The sequence below is a fragment of the Carlito syrichta genome, unplaced genomic scaffold (assembly GCF_000164805.1).
Source record: "Carlito syrichta isolate Samal-C Ts95f unplaced genomic scaffold, Tarsius_syrichta-2.0.1 Scaffold287472, whole genome shotgun sequence".
NCBI classification, from domain to species: Eukaryota; Metazoa; Chordata; class Mammalia; order Primates; family Tarsiidae; genus Carlito; species Carlito syrichta.
Window position 1 is genome coordinate 169621 of NW_007231568.1, and position 21528 is coordinate 191148.

The 21528-nt window shown below is 38.6% G+C and overlaps 1 protein-coding gene and 1 pseudogene across 1 annotated transcript in view; one reads left to right on the plus strand and one right to left on the minus strand.

The window, feature by feature from the left end:
• ERCC6 (ERCC excision repair 6, chromatin remodeling factor) overlaps nt 1–21528 on the minus strand; it is an 80417-nt gene that overhangs the window by 24471 nt on the left and 34418 nt on the right. Inside the window, exons 6-9 of the mRNA XM_008052758.2 lie at nt 19535–19693; nt 10296–10431; nt 4666–4836; nt 3991–4167 (exon numbers count right to left, since the gene is read on the minus strand). Coding sequence (XP_008050949.1) covers nt 3991–4167; nt 4666–4836; nt 10296–10431; nt 19535–19693 — 643 coding nt within the window. The remainder of the gene's footprint in view (nt 1–3990; nt 4168–4665; nt 4837–10295; nt 10432–19534; nt 19694–21528) is intronic.
• On the plus strand, nt 13434–14192 carry LOC110595169 (annotated as a pseudogene).

Genomic DNA, 21528 nt, shown 5'->3' on the forward strand with positions numbered 1-21528 from the left:
TCCAGTCTGGGTGACGGAGTGAGACTCCAACTCAAAAAAAAAAAAAAAAGTGGGCAAAAGACATGAATAGATACTTTTCAAAAGAAGATATACTGGCAGACAACAGACACATGAAAAAGTGCTCAGTCTCACTCATCATCAGAGAAATGCAAATCAAAACCACACTGAGATACCACCTATCCCCATCATTAATAAAACAAACAACAACAGATGCTGGCAAGGATGCGGAGAAAAAGGAATGCTTCTACACTGCTGGTGGGAATACAAACTAGCGCAATCTCTTTGGAAGACAGTGTGGCGATTTCTGAAAGAACTAGAAATTGACCTTCCATATGACCCAGCAATTCCCCTATTGGGAATATACCCAGAGGAACTCATATCATTCTACAAAAGATACCTGCACACGTATGTTTGTTGTAGCTCTATTCACAATAGCAAAAACACGGAACCAACCATACTGCCCACCGAAGCTGTCCTGGATAAAAAAAAAAAAAAATGTGGTACATATACACAATGGAATATTATGCAGCTATAAAGAAGGACAAACATATGGACTTCACAGCAACTTGGATGGATTTTGAGTCTATCATACTAGTGATCTATCACAGACACAAAGAACACTCATAAGTTAACCTTGAACAATTATCATAATGCTATAAGGAAGGGATTGGCAGAAGTGGGAAACTGCCAGGGGAGGGGAGATGGGATTGGCAGTTGAATGAAGCTGCTAGGGGAGGGGCACACCTCATCCACAAGCGTACCAGCATAATCAATGTTTGTATACCTAACCCTGAATTGTACCCCACATCTTTAAAATAATAAATAAAGTGTCTGTTCTTGTAGTAACAGACAATAACAAAGAGGCTAAACTAGTCAACAACTTTTAGTTACATATAACTCCCTAAATGTATCATTCAGACATTGATAAAAATTACCTTTAAAATGAAGATGAAGTAAATGTTATGATTTCTAATGCAGAGATTATTAAATTTCCGAATTTCACAACACATTACAGTCCCACCAAGGAAGCAAGTACATACAGTGTATTAAGGAAACCGTCCCTCCATCCTCTTTCTCCTTACATCTCTCTCTCCCAGAAGAATAGGCATGCTGACTGGGGATGCTGACCAACTACACCAGGGCTGGGCTCCTGCTCTCTCCTGAGTGCCACCCCATGAAGATTATCTTATATTTAATTACCAACTGGCTCCATGTCTGCTTCCTGTGTAAAAACACAGGAAGGAGAAGCAATGAGATTTCTCTATCACCCCCAGCTCCCCAGTGCTGTGAAAAACAGATACCTCACTGAGAATGCCATGCTTCCTCCTATTCCTGACAAGAGGGAGTTCTGCGTATTCTAGAGTAATGTGACCTTAAGCAAGTTGCCTAAACGCTGAGTCTCAATAACCCCTGAGCATGAGATCAAGAAGTTCAACTAGACATCCCTGCAGGTTCCCTTCAGTTCTAGCATTCCCTACCCCAGTGAACATGCCAACTCCAGCAACAGAATGTATTTGGGCTACCAATGCTCTCTCCCTCACCTTCCTCAGTCTTTTAGACCCTGGCTTAGTCATCTCTTCTCCAGGAAGACCTTCTTTGATATTGGGTATCTCTTCTGATCACAGTCTCAGTGCTCTGTACTGGAATCATGTTTACTGCACTTTCCCCCTTGTCCACTACTGTCTGGACTGGGTATACTAGTTAAGGAAAGATTTTGGTTTCCAGCTCCCACCCATCATTTCAGCCCAGCCTGATACAGTATATACTTATGGACAAACTAGCTTCTTAAGATTCAATAATGCACGGCAACCAAGGTCTTAATCGAAAAAAAGCTCCCAAGGACCTTATCATTTAGAAAAGGAAAAAAGGTAAGTACGCAAACTCCTAACAAAACTTCAAGGTAGAAACAGACTGTAATGACACATTTCAAAACATTTCTCCACAAGTGATTTGTTAATTCCAAAGGATAAGTGATAACTTTATAGAGTTTAGAAATCTGGTCACACTATTTTACCTAAGTAATCAGAGTTAAGGTCACTAATAATGAACAAACCAACAGCATGTGCCTCCAAACACCACGCACTGAGAAAGACATGTCACTTCTGTGATAGTCCTGCCAAAAATGTGTAACCTGAATCTAATCATGAGAAATGTAAGACAAACCCAAACTGAGGTACATTCGACAAACTAATGGGCCTGTAGTCATAACAAATGTCAAGGCAATGAAAGGCAAAAGAAAGATTAGAGGAACTACTTCACATTAAAGGAGACTAAAGAGATATGGAAACTACTGGAACATCTGGCAAGATGTGAGTGGCTAAAGAATAGATAGTAGAATTACATTAATGTTACAGTTCCTTCTGATTTTGATGTTTACACTGTGGTTAAGAGACTGTCCTTGTTCTTAGGAAATATACACTGAAAAATTTGGAGGAAAGAGACATCATGTCTGCAATTTATTCTCAAGTAAAAAAATAGCTTTAATTTGTGTACATGAAAGAGATGTACAGAAAGAGGTTGGCAGGGGGAGAAGGAATGATAAAGCAAATGTGGCAACATGTTAGCAAAATGTTAACAGATGGTGAATCTGCTTGAAGTATTCATGGGAGTTCTTTGTTTTAGAATTCTTACAACTTTCTGTTAAATTTGAAATGATTTCAAAATAAAAACAATTTTTTAAAGAATGGTATAACTGAGGGGTTCAGACAAAGAAGAGTATCTTTAGAAAGTTAGTATCATTCAATCTCAAAATGTAAAAGGTATTATAATTGTTTTTGACAATCTTCTGATTTAAAATGTCTAAAGTTCTTTTTCTAATTAAATATTCCGAATATAAGAGTATCGCTTTTGGTGAAAGGCATCATTGACCCTTGGCTCTGCCATGGCGTGGCAGCTGCAGGCCTGGCTGAGGGCCACACAGAAACCCTGTCTCCCACCAAGTCTGAAGTCTCCTTCCACAGGCTACAAACCACTCTCAGGTCAGCTTCACATCCTGGTATTCTTGCCTGTGATAACCCCATTCCACCCATAGCCCAGGCCCCCCGGCCTAAAACTTCAGGGGTCAACTGTAGCAAGCTCATCACCTCATCCCATTTCCTTATCTTCTCAGTCTTCACAACTTGTTTGTTCTGCCTAAAAATGCCACCTGGGTCTCTTATTCCCTTGTCTTTCTCAAACCACCACCCAAGTCTAGGTCCAAGTCCTCACAGCCCTCACCCCAACAGTTCCTGCAGGTCCCCCAATGCCAGCTCCTTCCTGTGACTATCCTGCAGCCTGAGCAACCTCTGAGAAGTACTATTTCCCAGCATCCTGCTGAGATACCTCCAATGGCCCAGCCCCGAGCACCACTGCATCCCTTTGAAGGGACCCTGGTTCTGGCATCCACAGCTTTCCCACAACTCCCTCACAAATGTCACCAGTCAAGTAGATCTCTTCACTGCCTCCATGTTCATATTGTTGTTCTAATCTACAAGTCCTCACCTTGCCCTATTTTCCCAGAAGCAGGTTAAGAGACACTTGTCTCATTAAGTCTTCCCTAAACTATCCAATCCTCTTTGGTGTCCCCCTTTCTAAGTTTCTCCAATACTTTTTATAATATGTACTACCCCAATTTGCAGAACTAAACTGTATGCTGTCAGAACTGATTCACTCGTTTCATAATTTCTGACTGCTCTTCTAACCACGTGTTCATCATTTTTAAATTTCTTATCTGACCAAAACATGCAAAAAACAATCAACACCAAAACTGTTTAATAGCTATTATGCAAGAAGTTTTATTCTAGGGCTTTCCCTTAGATGAATATTTTTCATAAGTTTTTAAGCATAAAAGTATGATCATGTCAAAAACAATTTTGTGACTTTTACCAGATACCAATTTATAAGCCTGGTCATTTTTCCTATGTTCCAAATGACTTGGCTACAAAGTATAATGTTTAATAGAAGCATCTTCTATATTAAAATGCCAGCAGTGTTATCAGTTTAATACATTACCTGTACCGGGGAAGCATTTGAATATCCCCCCATCGTGATGGGAACAGAGAACTGCTCCATAAACACGGGCAATGTGCCTAACTTTCCAGGAAAGACAAAGTCAAAGAGTGACCACAGCTCTCGGAGGTTATTTTGCATTGGTGAGCCAGACAAGATGATCCGATGAGGAGTGCGGAACTATTTAAGGAAAGAAAATACCTTTTTAATTAAATCACCTTTTAAGAGACGGTCACCATCCCTACAACAAAACACTCCCATGCAACATTATTATTTAACACATTTACTTGTCATTTTAGTTACTGCTTCATTTTGGTCCTCTCCAAAATGTAGACATTTTATGCAACTATAACTCTTCGATTACATTTGATGAGAAAATGAGGGGGAATTTCTTGATTATAGTTCAAGATGAATACTAGGGATTAGAACTGGATTTGGTTGCGTTCTAACAACTGACTCATATAAGAGACATTAAGTAATATAGATAATCAGAATTTAAAAAACATAATTAAAGGCAAGAATAAAGAAACTTATGCATTAAGGCAATATGTATATGTTTAATTCTTTATGCAAAGGCACAAGAAAAGATTCAACAAATATATTACTAAAAGCAGATAATTTACTCTGAATTAAATACTATTCTCCATCTGCAAATCCCCTTGTTATAAGAGGTCTTACCTGTTTGCAAGCAAGAGTGACAGCAGCATTTGGATTTCGAATTTTGTGTCCTTCATCCAAGATCACATAGTGCCAGCCATACCTGCCAATGTCATCCTGCATCAGTCGAATGTAGGAGTAAGAAGTGATCAAAATTCCATGATAATGTGCAATATCTCGAATTAGTTTCTCCTAAAACCATAATAAAATGACAAAGCTGGTTTTTAAATAAGAAGTGAAATTAAGTGAGCATGATTTAAAATGACACTCCTTCAATCATGACACAATTTCAAGCACTTTATAAAAATGCACAAACATAATACATATAATTCCAAGCACTGGAAGTTAACAACTTTACATGTTAACCTGTAGTAAACAATGACTAATATAGCCACTATTGGGGGATGTACAACAAAAGATGAGATAAAGTTATAATATGTAAATACCTACCAATTTTTATTTTTCTAAAACATCCTTTGTGTTTATCCTTGTTAAACTTAAAACAAGGTAGATGGAAAATAATTTATTATTTTAAAACAAAAGCAAGAAAATAAGAGAAATTCCAAGGAGAGTTGGAAGACAAACCTAAGAGCTCTAACAATGTATAAAGTGAATTCCAGGAGGACAGAGCAAGAAGAATATAAAGGCAATTATTTTTAAAATGATAGAGAAAAAACTCCACAAACTGAGGAGAACTTGAGTCTACAGAGTAAAACACCCCAGAGTATCAGGCAGAAACATGAAAAAAGACATATCCCTAGGCATATCCTACTAAACGTCTAAATTATAAAAATAAAGAAAAATAAAGAGAAAATGTCATAGCAAAACATAGAACAAAAAATAAAAATGAAAAATTTTCTGTCTGCTTCAGATATCTTTTCTGAAACAGTAAAAATGCCATAAGGTAAAGAGAAAAATCTTGATTCTAAGGAGGAGGGGAAAGTGGTGAACCTGGGATAGTCCATCAATTCAAACTAGCAATCATGCTTGACAGAAAAAGGAAACAAATTCCAGTTCCACACAGGAAAGGACTCGGAAAATCAGCCACCAAGATACTGGCTAGCTTCAGTGCTCTGCACCCAGACAGTGAAGTGGTACAGTCATGGATTGAAACGAAGGTGTGCACTGAGTTGCGCTCTGCGGAACAGACAGCAGTGCTCCTGCCCATGCAGGGAGCCTAGGTTGGATAGATACTGTTTAATTCCTAATTGCACAAGAAAAATATGTTAAAATACAAAAATTTAAGCCTATTACTAATAGCTGCTACTTTCATATAAACACTAGAAAAGAAACAGAATGCACAACTATCAAATCACCATAGAGAAAAAAGTAATAGGAAAGAGCAAAACTCCAAAAAATAGAAAATAGGACATAGAATAAATAGAAAATAAGATAGCAAGTCTCAGTCTAAACACATCAGGGGTCATCATATGACAGTGAGTTAACAGTGAGACTTTCCACTAGGTAAGGAAAAAACAGCCTAGTGTTTAAAAGAGACGCAAATCAGAATGACACTGAAAGATGAAATATGGGAATCATCAAAGATATACCACAGAAATACAAATCAAAAAAGGCAGGATAGGGAATATAAATACCAGGCAAAAAGCAACAAATAGAATGATATTACTCTTGTAATCCTAGCACTTTGGGAGGCCGAGGCAGGAGGATTGTTTGAGCACAGGAGTTCCAGGATGCAGTGAACTACGATTGCTTTTACATCCAGTCCAAAGACTCTTCATCATCAACACCTTGCCTGGACAGTCCCACGACTTTTAGAAGCCAGAGCTGATTTCCTTAGTTCCTGCACATCTAAATTTTCACTGAGAATCTGGGCAGGCAGCTACCCTGACTCTGTTCCCATGCTCCCCTCCAGGAGAGCAGTGGCTGCTAGAAGCCATGACAGCAGGCAGGGCATGAGGTGACAACAAATGGAGACATGGGCACGCTCCATGCCTGAGTCCATTCTAGGCAGCAGCTGCGAGTGCGCACAGAGAGAAGGGGAGGGGAAAACGACACACTGCTTGGGGCCTGAAACAGAGCAGAAGTTAAATTGCCACTCACTTTTATAAAAAGTCCCCTGTATTACAGACAAACCCTGCAAATGCAGGTACGCTTGCTCATGAACGCACAATTCCTAACTGCTAGATGCACAGATATAACCTCCAAGGAGCAGAAAGCTGAAGTGAATTCTGGACATCACTCAGTATATCTGAAGCTCTACAGCCGAGCTTCTTGAATAGGTACCACTGGAACAATATGTAGCTTCCTGTGCTTGTTTAAGAATTGAAACTTATTTGGAAAATTCTGTCATGTTAGCAATAGAAATAAAGAATTTCTACCGTGTTCAGGAAGATATATAATGATTAACAAGAATTAGGAAGATGCTTTTATAAAAAGAACAGGAAATTGTTCAAAATGTCCCCACTGAAAATATAATCATTTAAAAGCCACTGGGCAAAAACACAGCTAAGACCATTTGTTTTCACCTGATTCCATCTCAGAATTCTATAACTGTCTAGACTGGAGTTTCAATAATGGTAAATTGTTGAATATTATGGACGTTTCTATCCAAACACTTAAGACAAATCATCTCGGGCGGTTTCAAATTAAAAGCTTGTAAAATATGTAACCTCTCTTAGTTTTTGCAATTAATAGGGTACATCTGCAATTAGCCTGACTTACTGAATGCAATGCTGTTGTCATTAAAAGATGTCTGTGAAAGTGCTGCTGTTTATTATGGAGGCTCAGGAGACCAATCCCTCCTAGAGGGCAAACAGTGGACTGGTAGAAAACAACAGCCATAAATCACACTGTCAGGCAGCGGGGAGGGCCAAGTGAAGCATAGGCACATGAAGGCCATTCACGGAAACACAGCACGGCAGCTTCCCAGGCAGGATTTACTGCACCTGTAATTAATTAAAATTTCCTTCAAGCTAAATCTTTAATAAACAAGGATTTGTGCTGACAATGAAGAAAAAAATGGGCTCCAGCAACATAATTTTACAATATACCTCAAGGAACAAGCCCACCATCTACCATTTCTTGTATCAGGTGTTCACACTGACGCTAAAGTTAATAGGAATGATATCACTTTGTGTTGTAATTTGCATACTTGGAAAGGGCCTGAAATACTCAGGATGCTTGAGGGACACTGTGGTCTCTTTCCATTTTGTGTTATGTTTTTGACACTCTTCTAGCTTTTTGCTCTAGTGTTTCAGAAAACAGAACTTTTTAAAGAATATGTGACGGTAGTTTCATCTGATGGCCAAGTTTTTGGGTGGTTTGCTTTTTAATCACAACTTGCACTTTACTGTTTCCATCTGGGGCCAAATGTATCTGGACATGAGAAGAAAAGGTCTAGGTGCTGAATGATCATGAAGGTTTTTGATAAAGCAGGTGTGTACCTTCTATCTAGAATATATATTGAATCAATCAGCAGTGCCTCATTCAGTATCTTTTCACAACTACTGAGATGTAGAAGCCTACAATGTTCTTTGTTTCTAACAATAATAAGAATTACCTGAGTAAATGTTAAATGTTAGCAGCCACACTGACCTCTTTGTACACACATATTAGCCTCACAATAAATCCCCACAAAATTACGAAAAAAATTGTTTTCACTTTACTGGTGATCAAACCAGGCTCAGAAAGGCTAAGGGACTTGCCCATGGTCACAGAGTTATAAAATGGCAGATCCAAGTTTCAAACCCTGGTCTGGTAAGCACAAAAATCTACGCTCCTGAAACTGTATGCTAGCATTGCTTTTCCTACTCTTAAGCCTCTAAATGTCATGAAATGATCAAAGAGAAAACTCTTTTAATTATCAAAAATATTATAGAATTACTAGATCCTACATAGTAGAAAAGAATGGGAAAGTGAAAATTGTTTCTGAATATAAGTGATTTCTCATTATATATCTTGAAACATGTTGAAAAAAAGGTTCCTTAATCATTAAACTTTACAATACAGTGCTAAAGATGCTACCACCCACTGTGAGTGATGGGATAACTATTACAAGACTGCCATTATCCATTATCTCTTCATGTATTTTATTTCCCCAAGAAAACAGTTGGCTTTTCAAGGTTAAAAACATCATATCCATTTTTTTAGAGCCCAAACAACCTCAAACACCTGGAATATAGTGTTTACAGTTGTTCAATAAATAAATATTAATCAACTCACATAAAAGTTGTTCTATGTTAGAAAAAAGGAGTCACAAAACATCATGAGAAAATGGAAATCTCAGACTCCTATTAAATGAGATTTTAATGAGATTTGACCATTAAAAGAGATTCAGAGGCCTACAAATTTCTTTATCAGATTTGATCATTTGGTTAGAACTATCAGGTTTTTTTTTTTTGCATAATTGCTGGGTGTGCATTTAACAATTCTAAATTATGCTGCCAATCAAAGAGACTATTAAAACAGATAGTATGGGATCAAGTGGTGACAGAGGTGGGAAGCTAAAAAGCAATTGGGGGAAGAAGAATGATAAATGTGCTCTGTTCAGAAATTGTTGGATCATTTGGTATCTGGTTTAAAAATGACAAATTTTCAAAATTTTATATCATATTAGCTACAACAAAGCGTTCAAGACATTGTATTTGAATGACAAGCAAAATCCACTTCTATCAAAAGTTCTACTTGCCCATGATCATGAGCACAACAGGAATTTGAAGGAAAAGGGGTATCGGCAAAATCACGAAGAACCCGGAGTTCCACAGCTCCTGCGTACCTATGTCAGGGAGGCAAACACTCCACAGCCCTTGCAGCTAGCACGGCTTTCCCAGGGCAGGAGAGCTAGCTCAAGAGCTCAGAAGACTCAGAAAAGAAAGAACACACTCCAAAACAAACTGCCACTTCTCCTCGATAACATAACCTGCAAGCCCAGTGAAACTGTGATTATTATTTATTCAGCAAATGTGGTTGAAGCACCTGTGATACAAAATGAGTCAGCTACAGTCCCCACTCGACTGGGCTCACAGTCTAGATGGTGAGACAGAGGAGAAGGAAAGAAAGCATAATATAACACACCTATGCTATCTACTGGGCATAGATAAAACTCCTTTTTGATAATGTGACTGTTAACAAACAACAAGGAAATGAGGAAATACATTTTTCAATACATGACCAAGAATGGAGGGAACAAAACACAACTAAAGAGCAATAATACTTGTAAAATACTCAAAATGGCAGGTTGCTTCTTTTGTTCATCAAAAACATGTCTTAAAAGCATATTAGTAAACACTTAACCAATTAAAGGTTATGTTACTTTCTGTAACCATCTTCCTAAAACTGTTCAAAGCCACTAATGCCCAAGTCCCCCCATTACTGTAACGTAAGCCATCTAATTTATAAATCCACTCACACCATCAGGCTTGTGGTGCTCTGTCTGTGCCCAGTTGTGTTTTGTTGGACAATAAACATGTCATAACACCACCACAGACTATTAGAAAAATAAAGCTTATACTAATAATTGTTTTGAAAATACAGAGCTCTAAAGGAAACCAATAATAATAACTTTAAATATGTGAGAGAAACATAGAACTAAACAACTGAGGAAATACACAGATCAAAGAAAAACCAAATATTTAAAATGGAGAGCTTTAAAAAAAAAAAACCAAAAAGGTACTGAAATATTATAATGTTACCTTTTTGTGGGTATAGGAACCAGTTTCATGCAGAATTGCCACTCTGAATGGAGGCCACCACGTGTGAAATTCCTTCACCCACTGATGCATCACTGTCGTTGGACAGACAATTACAGTTGGACCCAACCCCTCGAACCTGTACCCAAATGTCCAAGAAGAAAACAAACATGAAAGAGCATACAGAGTGATCAAATAAAAAAAAATATTCCCCCCAAAACCAAAAAAAGACCCTTAACAGTTCAAAAGAAGAAAATGCCAGCTATGGAAATTTATTGTTTTTTATTTAAAGAAAAAGCTATTGTAGATAAAATTTAGTAAGTGAAATCTCTATGATCCCATTCATCAATTAGTGGATACAGGTATTAAACTATTAAATACATTAAAAGATAACATCTGTAGTAACATTTAAAGAATCAAATAAATATTATTTAACAAAAATACTTTTCTCTCCTTCTGTTCTAAGTCATTATCTTCTTAACTTAACCTAAGTGAACATAACAGTGTCTTAAATTTGAAACTTTATAGTCTACCAAGAATTTTCAACCCACTGAATTTCAATCAATCTTCGTAGCCCTGGGAAGTAAGCAAGGCAAAAATGCTCCACTGTTCAGAGGCTGAGAGGCTGGAGTAGCCCAGGCAACATGGAGAAATGCATATAAGTCAGTCTTTGGGTGGCTGCACCCAGCCTCCACTACGCCATGCTGCCTGCTTCTCCACGCCATGAAGCACAGTGGAGCAGCTTCCCAGTGACTGTTTTCTCCTGGGAAGCCCACACCGACAGAATGTGAGCTAGCACTGTTGTATGGATGGTGGCTAACAGACACAGTTAGAACCTTAACAGCAGTCGCAAGCTGACCCAGAAACCCCAATACAAACATTTCTGTACCAGAAGACACAATGGAGCATTATTTACATTGCGAAAAAAGTGGATGCTACTCATGTCCATAGATAATAGGACGGTTGAACGAACTATCCCATTTCTTTTTTTTTTGAGTTGGAGTCTCACTCTGTCGCCCTGACTGGAGTGCAGTGGCCGCTTTCGGCCACTGCAGCCTCGACCTGCTGGGCTCCGGCGATCCTTCAGCCTCAGCCTTCCAAGTAGCCGGAATTACAGGCTTGTGCTACCATGCCCGGCTGATTTTTTGATTTATTGTAGAGATGAGGTCTCGCTGCCCAGGCGGGTCTCAAACCCACGGGCTCAGGCAATCCACTCACCTCAGCTTCCCAAAGGCGTGGGATTACAGGCTGAGCCACCGAGCCCGGTTATATCCCATTTCTTTAACACAGTACAGGCCAGTGGTCAGAGGCATTGCCTGAGTTTGAATCCCAGCTCTGCAACCTGTATGACCTCAGGCACTTTATTTAACCTCTCTGAACCTTAGTTTCTCATATTCAAATGGGGATAATAGGACTGATCTTATAGAGTTATCACAAAGATTAAATCAGTTACCATCTGCAAAGTGCTTACAACAGTGCCATATAGAAAATACTATTAAGAGTCTATTAAATAAGATAGAATACCATATAATCAATAAAATAATTTTTAAGAATATTTAATAATCTGAAAAAATGCTCATAAAAAGTTTTTTAAATTATTTATAGAATCACCCCAATTCCCTTAGACATAGATAGGCTGGAAGAACGGTTGTGGCCACTGCCTCAATATTCCTTTCTCCCTGCACTTCTTTCTAAAGAATCACAGATTTGTGCAGGCGCCCCTCCTTCCTTCCCATAGACACACACTTTATGGGACTGCCCACTAATTGAAGCAGAGATCCTGGTTCATCTAAAGCCTATCAGTGCACAGTATTCCCCTGAACTCCCCCTGGACCAAGACCTTGAAGCTGGCCTGGCAAGACTTGCACTCTAGACAGGTAAGTTTTCCCTCTTGGTCTCTCCTGCTGTAAGTACAGTCCAAGGGCCCCTGGGCAATTTGGCTACAGTGGTAAGGAGAGCTAATGATCACAAGGAGACCTGGCCTTATGAGAAAATTAAAGTGTCTGGGTCAGTGAAGACATCACTGATCGTATTCAGCTTGCTCCCTGTAGGTTTCTAGGTATACCATATATTTGTGAATGTTTAACCCAATTAACAGGTTTCATTTACTTACAGTCAAATATCCTGATACTTTCTACACTGTAGGTACCTGTCTGCATCTATACCCATCCAGACCTTCCAGGACAATCAAGCAAGTGAAACCAATCCCTTTACTGAAGCTCTTGAGCACACACCCAAACGACATCAGTGCTCCTATTACTTCAGCCACTTCATCTTTAGTCCTGCTGGGAGCTGGGTGCTAGTCAGGGCATACAACAGAAATAAAGCAGAAGTGAAAACTAACTGTGACAACCTCTTCAACAACAGACTCATACTCAGCTCATGCTACAAGAGGCAACTGGGAACTGAGAATGATTAAGGGCACTGCAGGTCTACTTGCCAACTGGAGCAGTCACTGGCACTTTGTACACTGTCATTCTTCCCTTCCCCTCCCTTTTCCTGCCCTATAAAGATGTGAACTGTGTGAAGCAAAATGCATATAAATTACTCCACTGTACACACCATCCCTATGCTAACTAATTCCTACCATTTCAATTCTTTCTAGATGCTGATGCCAACTCTACACAACTCCAGCTCAGATCTCTCTCCTAAACTCCAAACCACCAAGCACTGGATTTCTCACTGCTGACTTGGCTGTCCCACGACACCACATGCCATCCTCCCCCACCAGCCCCTTGTCCCTTTTCCAATCCAGTGGAATCATCATCCACACTCCAGTGCCCATATCAGAAATCCAGGCCAAGTTCACCAAGCACATCACTTCTACCTCCTGAATTCCCTGAAAGAGAATTCATGCGTCTCCCTCTATACCAGCTATTCCAGTTCCAGCCACTATCATCTCTCATTTGGTTCACTACACCTTCAAGCATGATCATTTCAAAAAGCAAAATCAGAATGCCTCATCCCCTCATTTCAAAGCCTTCAATGGCTGCCCACTGCTCTTGGGACAGTCTAATCACCTGGACCTGGCCTATGAGGCTACAAGTATCTGACTTCTGCTCACCTCTCCAGCCTCACCTTTCACTGCCGCCACCCTAACACTTGCCCCTATGGTCAGCAGCTTACCAGTCTGAACTGTCTTTGATTCCTCCAAGGTGCGTCCTCCTCTGACCTCGGGACCTTTGCCGTGTCCTGCTTACCTTCTTATCCCCCCAACTACCTTCTCATCCTTCAGACCTCAGCTTCTTCCACAGAATCTTCCCTGTCTCTTTCCCTGCAGACAAGCCAAGAACCCCTCCTCAGCACACCTCATGCTAACCCTGTCATAATATGTATCACCCTCATCTTAACTATTTTAGATCCTTCCTAAGTTCTTTGAGAGTAGGGACAATCCTTCTTCAAATGGTCTCAATGCTTAGTTTACAGTAGGTAATGAATATTGGCTTTATTAAATAAAAACTTTTTTAAGACTGGAAGAAAATATGTCGGAACGCCTCTTGCACCTTGACTCCCGCTGTCTGTGCGAGCTCGTTTGTGCCCGGTATCCAACAGACATGCCCTGCAAACAACTGTGCCATGAGTCTGACGTCCAATTCCAGTGGATGAGTTGAAAGGATTGCGGCAGTTACCACTGCTGCTGGAACAGCTGCAATAGGTTATTTAGCTTAAAGATTTTTATGTTAAAGATCATTGCAATAAGGGGTGGTAAGCCTTCACATCCAGAAAGACAACCCTAAGATTGTACATGCTTTTGACATGGAGGATTTGGGAGATAAAGCTATGTACTGCCATTGTTGGAGGTCCAAAAAGTTCCCATTCTGTGATGGGGCTCACACAAAACACAGCAAAGAGACTGGAGACAAAGTGGGAGCTCTGATCATCAAGAAAAAAGAAACTTAAATGGGCAGTTTTGATGCTGCAAACCAACTTGTCATGATATTACCTGATTGTTAAATAGTCTAATTCAGGGATGCTCAAACCACGGCCCGTAGGCCACATGCGGCCCGCCGAGGACATTTACCCAGCCCACCGGGTGTTTTTGCCGCTGCTGCCTGTACTGCCTAGCAGCCGACTCGTCCGGGCCTGCAGTGTGCATGTGTGGAATGTGCGTTGCACTCTCCGACTCCCCTCCTTCTCTCTGTCTCTAGACTCCTCCCTCTCAGTAATCTCAGGAACCATGCACTCAAAATGGCAACCGTCTTTGGCAGCACTTATGTCTGTGAACAGACTTTTTCCAGAGTGAAACATCTGAAATCTCCAGCCAGATCTAGACTAACTGATGCACACTTGCATCACTTGTTACGACTAGCAGTGACAAATATGGAACCGGACACTGACCATCTCATTAGCCAAAAGCAGGCCCATAGTTCCCATTGAAATACTGGTAAGTTTGTTGATTTAACTTTACTTGTTCTTCATTTTAAATATTGTATTTGTTCCTGTTTTGTTTTTTCACTTCAAAATGAGATATGTGCAGTGTGCATAGGAATTTGTTCATAGTTTGTTTTTTTTTTAAACTATTGCCCGCCCCTCCAATGGTCTGAGGGAGAGTGAACTGGCCCCCTGTTTTAAAAGTTTGAGGACTCCTGGTCTAATTCATCTCCCCTGGGTTCTGGATGTGGTATATTACAAACTTCAACTTTCGTATTCATGGCATTTGCCTTACTTGCTGAAACATCGTGGTACACATTTGTTTAAACAAAAAAAAGGAAAAAGGAAAAACCAACCTCATGGCCTGTGGGCTATTTTGATTTGTAAGGATCCATTTCTTTATATTTAAAATACTGACATTAGAATGTAGTTGTATCTTAAAGTCAACATATTAAATTATTCTCAAAAAAAAAGAAGGAAAAATGTCAAAATGCTAAAAGAGATGTCTCAGTTACAGGGTCATGAGTGATTTTTATTTTCTTGCTACAGTTCAATACACAATTCCTGAACTTAAAACAATTTTTGTAAATAACTCAGAATAAATCATAAAGTTCTTAAAATATTAAAGATAATCTTCTACACAACTGAAAAATAATCTATAGTTCTAACAGAAAAACAATGAGGTTTTGGTCAAGTACTAACTTAAATGAGACCTACCCTTATACTCCAACATGACAAAATGTCTCTGTCAACTTCAAAGCCCTCCTCACTTTCCCCCACAATCACTGCCCCTGCTCCCTGACTGGGTGGAAAGAGTCAGACTACAAGAAGCCAGAGGGTATAAGAGACTCCAACACTTCCCACAGAACGTCCAAGCCGTGCTCCTCCCCACAGGTGGGTCCTGTACGGGTATCCCTCAAGCTCTCTGGGGACAGTGGGACTCTGCCCTGGGCCCTTCCATGACAGCATTCTTTTCTAAAAGGATTAAACACACCCCTTTTTATCCTCTAAGGGGAATAAAGAGAGAGTTATTATCAATATGCACTTAGCAGGGATTAGGAAACAACCAACCAAAAGCTGTCTAAAATATTTAAAAATATTTTAAAATATGCATTCAAATCAGCATAAGTACACATGCTTTTTCAGGTTATACTGCACTTTTTCTCTTTTATCATATGCCTTCTACAAACTGCTACACTGATGGCATACATTGTCATCTAAGGCTAATAAGTTCTCCTAGCTCATTATCTACCTGGTATCATTATGCCCTTTAATTTCTACCATTTTCCCTCTATTAGAAGAATATAGAGGTTTTCATACTAAGGTGAAATCTAGGAGCATACCTAGACTGTTACTGTACCGCATAAGGGCCAATCAAATCTGTTAACAGTCATGTCGACCAAACCACCCTTTTCCAACTCTCAATACCAGTGAGACCAGCATAAGAAATCACTAAATGTACTAGAGAGATTAGCATCGATTACCAAACAGACTGCAATTCCTTTCATCTTTGATCGTCATTGATTATCTAATGAATTTAGGGCAAGCCAATAGCTCCATAGGCAAATATTTCAACCTGGAAGATGGAAACGTGCTAGTCATAACTAGAACATACCAGGAATTACAAACTAAATATTTACCCTTGAAAGTTTATTAACTTTTTCAGGATATTTATTCATAATTAGAAATTAAATGATAGCTAAGACTTTAAACTATTAACTGAAGTTGGAAAGGTTAATTCTTTCCTCACCATCATAAAATTCAGAGGCCTATCATGATCATATAAACGGCAAAGTGAAAAGAAGGTAGTGTATCCATTATGAATGGGGAACACAGCAACCAGTATACATTTTTATCAACCAAGTATAATATGCTTCTTCCTCTTTTAGAAACACATACAATACACATTTTTAAAAAGCAACAAACCAAACTTATTTTACTAGGAAGTTTCTTGGCATCACAGATACTTAAACGGTTTTAATTTCAATGTTCATGGCCTGTAAAATTGCAACACTAAAAAAAAAACCATCTCAAATTAAGGCTCAAAAGTCTATAGTTTGCAAAGAGTTCAGAGGAAATGTACATGGTCAATGCTGAAGCAATGCCAGCTCACACAGAACTTCACATGACTTCAAGGGCTACTTTTCTTTCAGACAAGAGCAGAAATCCCATGCTCATCTAGTTTCAGAAGAGGACATGTTATAAAATTGTTAGAAAAATGTGGTCCAAGCTGGGTACGGTATCTCACTCCTGTAATCCCAGTACTTTGGGAGGCAGAAGCGAGAGGATTGCCTGAGCCCAGGGGTTCAAGACCAGCCTGGGCAACTTGGTGAAACCTCAGCTCTACAATAAATGAAGAAAAATTAGCCAGGTATGGTGGCACACACATGTAGTTCCAGCTACTTGAAAGGCTGAGGTGGAAGGATCACCTGAGCCCATTAGGTCAACGCTGCAGTGGCCATGAGCATGCCACTGCACTCCAGCCTGGATGACTCCAACTCAAAAAAGAAAAGAAAAATGTGATCCAATTCACTCTGACACATGTGAACAGAGGGGCCCACTCTCCTCAATACACCTCTACACATGAGGAGCCCAGTTGTTTGGCTGATATATTGCCACATTCTTGAAAGCCACTTCTACCATTACTATTTTAATAAAGATGATCTGGGCTACAGTCCAATATACCACACTATTTCATTAAGGAAAAGAGGATATGAGCATTGGTAGTTAATTGATTACAGCTGCTGCTCAATATTAGCCCTGATTTCACTCCTAGTAGGATTGTCACCACTTGAGAGAGGATGTTTTAATTTTTAAAACAAAACTACACTGCAGGGATAACTTTAGGTTTCCTAGGCCCAGAGTATTAGACCCCACACAAGTTTCATGATAATAGGAAGGGAAAGGAAGAAAAGAGATGGGAAATAAGAAAATCCCAGAAATCATTTAAGGAAAGAAAAAGTCCTAGAAACCATTTGGGGCAATTTAGGGCATTCTCATTACCAAAAAACCCCAACAGAGTTGCAGAAATTGAGCCAACCAAAGAGTTTATTTGGAATAGAGAAAACATTTTTTAATGCTAAATTAATAACAATCATAGATAAGACAACACTGAATATCCATTTTCAATTCTGACTTTTCCCTTGGGCTGGAATGTTTTCACATGCTTCCAGGCAAAATGTAATACAACTCTAATATTTGAGGAAAATCCTCTGCTTCAATAACTACTTGCTTGTAACAACAAAAAACATTTAGCACTTAAAATTCTCAATTTGTTTCCCCTTCAGACCCCTACATCTATATACGAGCAACTGGAATTTCTAAAATATTCTACAACTTCAAACACTCCTCACAAGTGTTGATCTGCCAAATTAATAAAAGGGTAAGAAATAAAAACAAAGCACTAAACTCTGAAGACTAAAAAAACAATGTTCTTGACTCAATAGTTCATGGCTCTGGCCAGGCTTGGTAGCTCAGCCTCTAATCCCAGCACTTTGGGAAGCCGAGGTGAGTGGATTGCCTGAACCCACGGGTTCGAGACCAGCCCAGGCAACTTGGCGAGACCTCACCTCTACAATAAATAAATAAAAATTAGCCAGGTGTGGTAGCCTGTAGTTCCAACTATTTGGAAGACTGAGGCAGAAGGATCGCGGGAGCCCAGCAGGTCAATGCTGAGGTGGCTGTGAGCATACCACTGCACTCCCACCTGGGCGACAGAGTGAGACTCCAACTCAAAAGAAAAAAAAATAGTTTATGGTTCATATTTGGATCTCCACTAAGCATTTCACTGCTGATGAGCTAGAGTATAGGAAGTAACTTCCTGCAGCTGCTGACTTTAGGCACATCGACACTCCCTTAAAGGTGTCTCCAAGTCATATGTAGCGAGTGAATTTCCAAGACATACTCTTCTGGTAAACAGCCTGCTCTTACTAATTAGATAAACCTACCGAAACATAAGAAACTCTTGGACTATCTGGGCACAAAATTAAATATCCTACATAATATACCTAGCAATATTTTTACCAATACTGATTTCCATAAAGTCAATTTATAGTTTAAATTATGGAAATGCTCACAGTACTTTATTTCAAAATAAAGTATTTCAGTACTGCCAAACAGAAAAGATTAAATGCTTATTCCACTGGAATATTAAAGCCTTAATAGTTTATTTAAATTTCTAAATAAAAATAAAGATTAAAATCTAAACATTGTTTTCTATAATTTTAAACAGTCAATTAGGTTTTGGCATAATATAAAGTTGGTAGATTGGGAAAGGGAGCAGAAAGCACAGAGGGTAGACAAGTAACTTCATTCAAATAAAAAAAAGAGAAAGAGGGCTATATAAATGTTATCATGTACACTGCTTATAAAGGAAATTAGGGAGAATGGCTTCTTCAAAGTTCCAACTTTCCCCACGAATAGACTTTGTACTTACTGTAATGCTCACCTGGTATCCTGCCAGAACAAATATTTTAATGTAAAATTTAATAAATGGAACTAAAGGCATTATATCTAATTTAAAATTCCATATTGTGTAAACTATTGATATTAACATAATTGAGTTTGTAAACAATCCATTTGTAGAAGCTAACCTTAGACATCATATTGACCCAAAATATCTAGTGGGGCTCATCTGCAAAATGAAGCATCAATGCCTGGAATTCATTAAAAGTGTTACATGTTTAATTTCTCCTGCCCTACAGCTCCATTGTCTCGTAAAATTTTTCCTTTGATGTCCCCCACTAAAAGAATTAAAGGAATATTGTAATTGAAATGTCATCAATAATTCACAAGACCCTCCTCCACAGCAATACATCTGATGAAATATTAATTGAGCTCTACAGACTGACAGTCTGCAGAGGAGCACTTGCCTGTAATTTGAACCACGAGTCCTGATCTTGCTGTAGCTCAGACCTGCCAAAAAGGCAATTATCTGGATGGTCTTGCCCAATCCCATTTCATCTCCCAGAATTCCTCCTGCCTGCTGGCAGTGTAATTCCCACAGCCACCTAACACCTGTCTGCTGGTACCTACAACAACAAACACCAACAAGAAAAGAGAAAATGGCAAATGGTGGATAATACAGATCATAACAGAAAGTACTCATGAATTAATCATTTGGCTAGGTTCTAGTACCAGTTAGAAAAACATGCCGGATGTGTGTTTTACATGAGTATTATATTTATAAGGTCATACATTTTTGATCACCTAGGCATAAAATCACAAATTTTTCTTTACAGAATGTTAACACATCTCTAATTAAACTGATAGATGGGGTAATTAGAGACTATTTCATTTCGTTTTCAACATTAGAAATAGCTTGGTAAACACATATAAACTTATTATATTTTATTCACTTTCTTTCTGGGAAAAAAAATCTCAAGTATTACAGTATATAAAGTTCCATCAATTTTTCTACCAAAAAAGCAACATTAATGTTTATTTTTTTCAATATGAATAGCATCAAAAAACCAGAACAGAAAACACAATTTACAGCTTATACTGTTTAAAAGTCACTTGGTAATCATATTATCTTTTTATGGGAAAAATTAAATTTTAAGGCCATAAACAAGCTTGAATAATAGGGCTAGTCTGAAAATTAATACATAACAGATGATTCTGTCACATTACTAGCAGATGCAAAAAGGAACATAAAGACTCAACAATACAAAGGTCTTTTTAGTATTTTACAGCAGAAATTGAGTCAGGGATTTTATCATAGATACAAAAAGATCAGAGCTATTAAGATCTTAAATAAAGAATACCGATGAAAGATAATATATCCTTTCCACTTCTCTCACAAAAAAATAATAATAATAAAAATAATGCCTGTAATCACAGTTCTTTGGGAGGCCAAGGTGAAGGGATTTCCTGAGCCCATGGGTTTGAGACCAGCCTGTGCAACTTGGCGAGACCTCATCTCTACAATAAATCAAAAAATCAGCCAGGCATATGCCTGTAGTTCAGCTACTCGGAAGGCTGAGGTGGAAGGATCACATGAACCCCAGCAGGTCAAGGCTGCAGTGGCCATGTGAGTGTGCCACTGCACTCCAGCCTGGGCAACAGAGTGAGACTCCAACTCAAAAAAAAAAAAAAAAAAAAGGTTGGTATTTTCCTTTCTTCATTAATGTCATGCTTACTCTATAATCGAAAAATGAAGTAAAAGGGAATAATGAAAAAACATTTATAACAGTGAAAAAAAAGATTTTTCATGGAATGGAATGAAGAGTACGTGCCAAGTTTAGAAGTCTAAGCAAAAATCACTTAGAAGATGATGAAAGTCAGATTCTTTTTCTCAAAGAAAACACCAAGGCTAATGAGCTACCCACCTTAAAAAAAGGTTTTGTTGTTGTTTTGCTGACCAAATATTTACTATTTGGTATCTGGTATGTCTACCTAAAATCTCATTTTAAACTTCAATCCTGGTTGAACTGGTTTTATTTAATCTACTCTCAGTAAATATGTCATAATTAAAATTATTTTCCCTTAGTATTTTGAAAAGCAATTTTAGAAGTATGACTCTAGATGTTGCCATTATTACCTATCATATAAGAAAAACTTTAAGAATCTTGCTGATTAAACTTGCAATTAAAATAAATACATTGGCTGTGTGCCTTGAGAGAGGACTAAAAAATCAAAACTCAGTGAAATCTAGTACAGAGATAAGATCATTTAATTTTGTAAGTAGGACAAGTTCCAAAAATATGTGGTATGTAATCAGAAAATAATGGCTACCAGTTAAGAAGCCTACTGCTGGGGAAGCACTAGGCCAGGTGCTTTGGATACAGCCTCACAAACCAACCTGCAGAACTGAGATTTTTTAGCAAATTTTACAGTTAGGAAACAAAAGTTCAGAATGGTTAGG